This window comes from Neolamprologus multifasciatus, chromosome 20 (genome assembly GCF_963576455.1).
Source record: "Neolamprologus multifasciatus chromosome 20, fNeoMul1.2, whole genome shotgun sequence".
Taxonomy (NCBI): Eukaryota; Metazoa; Chordata; class Actinopteri; order Cichliformes; family Cichlidae; genus Neolamprologus; species Neolamprologus multifasciatus.
The window spans coordinates 14396804-14402396 of record NC_140458.1 but is presented as its reverse complement, the minus strand read 5'-3'; the positions used below and the strand labels follow the sequence as shown (position 1 = coordinate 14402396).

Sequence of the window (5593 nt, the reverse complement as noted above, 5' to 3'; positions counted from 1 at the left end):
ATGAAGCTTTCAGGAGCTGGTGCTACATGTTCAAGCTACACATTAGGGGATATAGGGTGTATATTGCATTTAACTTTAAATGTATCTTTAGTTTATGCAGTGCTAGCACTTATCTACTCTACACTATGTATAAAACCTCAATCCAGGTAAGGTGTGCAAACTGAACTTAGTTCCAGCAGTCAGTACAGTCATTCACTTGCATTCTTTTTGGGGGGAGGGGGGGGGGGGCGGGGAGGGGGGGGGACTAATCCATCTTCAAAACTTTGAAAGGGAAGCCAGATTCATTCTCAGATCCCATGAGAAATATTCCCCCTAGTGCTGTAGCTGAGCACGGAGAAATTATTAGCTGATTTTAAGGACTGATAATGGCTCCGCTGTGATTTGGTGGTGTCAGTACGTTGCGGGTATAAAGCAAAGTTGAAACTTTCATTCCGACTACCTGGCCACATGGCAGAGAGAGGAGAAATGAAACAGGAGATATTGCTTTTTTTCTCTTTCTATTTTTTGTTCAGGATGCCTCTTAACTGCATCTGACAGTTGGAAAGGAGACGTGAAGTCCTTTTTATCCCTTTATAGTATTACTACTCAAATAGCATGTCCTAGCTAGATACAGAGGAGTTTTCAGTTAAGACTTCCCGTTTCCACCTTGGGGGGGGGGTAGAAAAAAAACTTCAGCTTTCCAGAGACCAATCTGTTCCTTCTTCATTCATCACCGGGTCAATGAAGGCTACGTGTTTATTAGTTTGGCTTTTGGTCTGGTCTCTTGTAGAGTGGAAGAGGGTAGAAGATAGATTGCTTGAGTCATACTGCTTTGACCGTTTGCAGTAGATGCAGCGACATGGAGTCAGATAAAGGTAGATGAGGATAATCGTTGTAGTCACCATACAGCCGAGCAGCGTTGTGTAGCCAGTGTTGAATAACTCTGCCGTGGGCAGCAGCACCGTCACGTTCACCTCCCGGGTTGCATTCAGTGCCTGTTTAATATCCACAGCAGTGCACACATACAGTCCCGAGTCATTGACCTTGGTTGCTCGGATCTCCAAAGTACCATTAGGAAGCAGGTTAATTAGATTGTCATCTATGCTGGCCTTGGTGATGTGCCCCTTGCTTGGGGAGAGCCACGTAAATGAGAGATCTGTGCTCGTCAGGGATGTTTGGCAGTCTAGACGGATCCTTTCTCCCTCTGAAACCAACACGTTGGAAAGGAGAACTGTTACGGGCTGCAAAACAGGCTTTTCCACAGTGCAGTTGAGGAAGAATCGGTTCTGTTGTAGAAATTGGATGGACGATCGTAGGTCTCCGTTAATGAAGCAGATATGCTCCTCCTTAAAGTCCCTCACTGAGTCATAGCCCCTCAGGTCCCAGTGCCAAAACACGCTGTACATGGAGCAGTCACAGATCAGAGAGTTGTTGTAGAGATACAGGCCCCGCTGCACCAACCTGGGTAAAGCTTTCACATCCTCCCATTGCAGACGGGTCAGTCGGTTGGATGAGAGATCTAACATGCTCAGGAATGGATGAGTGTGATCTTGGATTGAGAAGAAAGGGAAGTCTGTGATTTGGTTGAGGCTGAAATAGACCTTTTTTAAGCTGCTCAGGCCACTCAGTGCGCCGGCCTCCACCCGTGCAATCTTATTATTGAAGAGAAGGAGCTCCTCCAGCCTCCAAAGCCCCTGAAAGTAGTGCTGCTCTACCACACGAAACTTATTGGAGGACAGGTCAAGGTGCCTGAGACCAGAGACGTTTTGAAAAGTTCCAGGATTCAAGGCTTTGAGTTGATTGTGCGCCATCAGCAGGTTTTCCAGCCTGGACATCCCGTTGAAGCAGCCTGGACTCAGCCAGGAGACATGGTTGTGGCTGAGGTCGAGACTTATAGAGAAAGAGGGCAGGGAGTGAGGTAGCTTGGTAAGTCCGCTGGAGCTACAGCTTACTGCATCGGATATACAGAGGCACATGGAGGGGCAGGTCTCCTCAGTGCTGTGGAGAAAACAGAGCAGCGGCAAGAGAAGGCTTGGATTTAGTCCGCAGGTCATGTTTTTTGAATCCTTCAAGGTTTCTAATCCCTCTGGTTCTCCCTGAAAAGATAAGAATCAAATGAGAAAAAGGGTGATATATGAGAAGGGTATCCTATTTTCAAGTGTTTCAGGCTTTGAGCTGTTCAGCCATACTGGAGCTCTCAGTATCTGTGCTACAGTAGAAGATGAAATGGTTCACTTTAGTGACCATGAATCGTTTTTAAATAAAATAAATAATAATAATAAAGTCCTTTTAAAATATTTGGAATGCTTTGGAATAAGAAATCCTCATGCTGGGATATTTTCAAATGTTTCAACAGTCAGATTCACTCAGACTACTTATTCCTCTATTTAGTGATTATTCCTCTGTAGATCAGCAAAAGGGGATTTTAAATGGCAAGACCTTCATCTTTAATTCAAAGGCTCTAGCAAAGATATTGCAAATATGAAATAAAAATCTTTTCCATAGTCATTCTATTTGCACAGACCCCAAAGTCTTTGAATAATTAGACATTTTTAAATATAAAGACTGTTTTTGACTGCCTGTACTTGACGACATCACCATGCATGTTTGTTCGGTCTTTATTTTGGATAGAAATCATGTTTAGGTGAGTTGAGATCAGGGCTTCTTTCTCAGTATATTTTATTATTCAGTTGTGAAGTTCCATTCTGCAGCATTTCACTGATCTTGCGCAAAAAGTCCAACCAAGGTCGTTTTAGAAGCAAGTCTCGCCAGCCGTTATCTTAAAACCCCTCTGGGTACCTATTTTGGAATATTTTTAAAAATTTATTTAACTTTCAAAATAGAATCAGTCAGTCAGATCAGATAAAAAAACATTTAAAATCAATGCTGAGTTTTCCCTAAAAGTATTTTTCTTTAAAAAAAAAAACTTTTTACTTGTACCACAGTCTGTATTACTACAGAAATCGACTATAGTTTTCAGCTATTTTATAAAGTCTCTGTTGCACCTCTATACACTTACAGTTATATACTCTTATTGTCTTGATAATTTGTTTTGTTTCTGTTTTTCGAGTCTAATGATGACCTCTTATTTTCCATGTTCACCTCTTTTTGATAAGCGGCTACACAATAAAAGTACTTAACCCAAACCAAACACTTAAAATCAGTTTCTTAATTTGTCATGAATAACGTGTAAACTGACCAACCATGAACTGCTCAGTTGGCTCGCTTAAACCTAATTCTTTGAAAAAGGAGGACTGTGTATAAAATTGGCTGTAATTTCTAAATGGTTAAGGCAATGTTTTTGCTTACACCCTTGAATTAAAGCTGAAAGTGCAGTGCAATCACATCTTGATTGCTTCATTTAAAATCCATTCAGTGTGGCACAGTCTAAATTGTGAAAACTGTGTTCTTGTCCAGCTACACGCGGACCTGTATACACAGTAATCGCTGTCTCTAAATGACAATTATTTTTATTGTATCTTGGCACGTCGATTCTTGTGTGTTATTAACTGAGCATTCAGCAGCTAACAAAGAGGCCAAAGCCAAAACTTTTAAAAAGGCAGACGTAAACTGAGATTATCTGCAATCACAGCAGAAAAGTGTCTTTCAGCCTGCGACATAAAGCTTTTTTCAGTTCAATACCTTTGAACTCTAACAACTCATCTATACCAAACTTACAGAAAATAAATGCCAACTAATTTCCCTTTAATCACCAAATTCACAAACTGACTAATCACCACAGCTCTATATAATTAAAAACTTTTCAGCACATTGTGAAAGCATAGTGTGGACATACTTTACCTTCAAAAATGTTTTTAAGTCTTTATGAAATTAAAAGCTCAAAAGGAGAAAAGTTCACACTACTCCCAGACAAGTGAGCAATTTTGTTCACTTAGTTAATCTCATTCTCCCTTCCAAAAAAAAAAATAAAATGAAGAAAGGAACACACGACCAAACCACAAATCCAAAATAAACTGCTTAGCGACAATACGAGACTCCAACTTTCTTTCGTTTTCCCGCTTTCAGAGTTGTATCCCCATCAATGAATACCCACAACATAGCTGTCTAATCCTTATCTCCTTTTGGATCCTCCTCCCGAGGCGCTCGAGGAATAATTCACGGCTCCCGCCGTTCTCCTCAGCTAACTTTAAGGTCCCCCTAGCAGGCTTTTTTTCCTCTTCCCAAATGAGAGTGCCGCTCAAGAAACATCCTGCGGTGCTTTGCAGTGTATAACAAACAGCATAGAGCTCAGTTAATCTCCCACAATCCCCCCTCCTTCTCCGTGTCATTTAGAGACCAGTCTTGTGTCTCCCTCTCTCATCATTAAGTAATCATGCTGGTGGCTGCCCTCCTCGTTCTCTCTGACTCTCTTTCTCCATTTTTAACCAATATCAGTTTTCCCACACTGATCTGTTAGTGTGCTAGTAGATTTGTATGATTTTGCTTACTAACATATTAGCAGAGCCCAGGAGCTTTACACATGAATATTGCATGTGTTATCCGGTAACCTTTCACCAGTAATCCCAGGGGCATGAAACTTGGCTGTGCTCGATGTGTTTTTGTTTTTTTGTTTTTCTTTGAGTATGTGTGACTGTGTCTTAGTGCTGGTTTTCTTAATGCTGTAAATACACTGTTTTTTTTCTATGAGCTTGGAAACCCTCTTCATCTTTTGGTGTATTTTAAAGGCTTTCAGGCTCTTCCAGTCTTTTCCTCACCTATGTGCTTTGCATCTATTTGAGTGGTTTTAAGTTGATCGACATTAGCTTCCTCCTGCCCCCGAATATGCACACATTCACTCTTCCTCTAAGTGCCTTATGCAGTACATCCTCTGCTTTCTTTCTGAACCCCAACATCGCTCCGTTCCCATCTCTTGGCTGTGGGTTTGACTGGATATATGCTGTCCATGGTGCTTGGTCATGGTGGTCCTGACAGCTCTGGTTTCTGTCACAGTGAATTAGCTTTGCCTCCCAGCAGCCACCTCCTCTCTGCTAGCCCCAACCCACCACCTCCCTCTGTGCAAGTGCTCGGGGCTTTGACTGACTCCCACTCACTCACTCACTCACTTTGCAGAGGCACATAACCTGATTCCCCACGGATTCAAACTCGCTGGATGGGCTTCACTTCTCAGACGGTGGGGTAATGGAGAAAGATGTCGGTGTCCACAGAAATGTGGATGAGAACGACTAAGGAGGAATGTTAAGTTCAACAAGAGATCGATTTAAAAACCTGCTCCTTAGTTTGTTTGGGGGATTTTTTTGTTTTTAAAAATGGGTTGAGCATGAAGAAAACACATTTGGCTGTGTTTGTGCTGAAATGAAAAAGCAATGACACAATCTTGTCCCAGGGCTAGTCATCAGCTTGGCTGCAACATGTAAGAAATACATACACCCACACGTGTACATTTGAGATATGTTAGGAATGGATTCTAAACAGGCCCTTCTTGTAGGTGTTATGTTTACGTGGGCTTATAATGTGGCTCAAATGGCTCTCTTAGTAATTTGTCTATTTGCCTGCAAATTGAACCTTGTCCTACTATGAAGAAAGCCTTAATCTCGATAGCTTTTTAAATATTCACCTTTCATTGATTGTTTTAAGGTGTTATGTAACACTCCTA

General features: G+C 41.7%; 1 protein-coding gene across 2 annotated transcripts; it reads right to left on the bottom strand.

The window, feature by feature from the left end:
• Positions 1 to 234: 234 nt before the first annotated feature.
• On the bottom strand, positions 235 to 4350 carry LOC146494638 (amphoterin-induced protein 3). 2 transcript variants are annotated; one of them, XM_085144550.1, is made up of 2 exons: positions 4034 to 4350; positions 235 to 2075 (listed from the first exon to the last, which is right to left on the bottom strand). In XM_085144550.1, exon 2 carries the CDS (start codon positions 2031 to 2033, stop codon positions 672 to 674), a length of 1362 nt encoding a protein of 453 aa, XP_085000676.1. In that variant the 5' UTR covers positions 2034 to 2075; positions 4034 to 4350; the 3' UTR covers positions 235 to 671. The 2 variants fall into 2 exon arrangements, with proteins under 2 accessions (XP_085000676.1, XP_085000675.1); XM_085144549.1 differs by having other exon boundaries at positions 3781 to 4348.
• Positions 4351 to 5593: the final 1243 nt, after the last annotated feature.

Coding starts and splice junctions, on each gene's coding strand:
- LOC146494638 (XM_085144550.1), bottom strand. CDS start 2,033: ATGACCTGCGGACTAAATCCAAGCCTTCTCTTGCCGCTGCTCTGTTTT.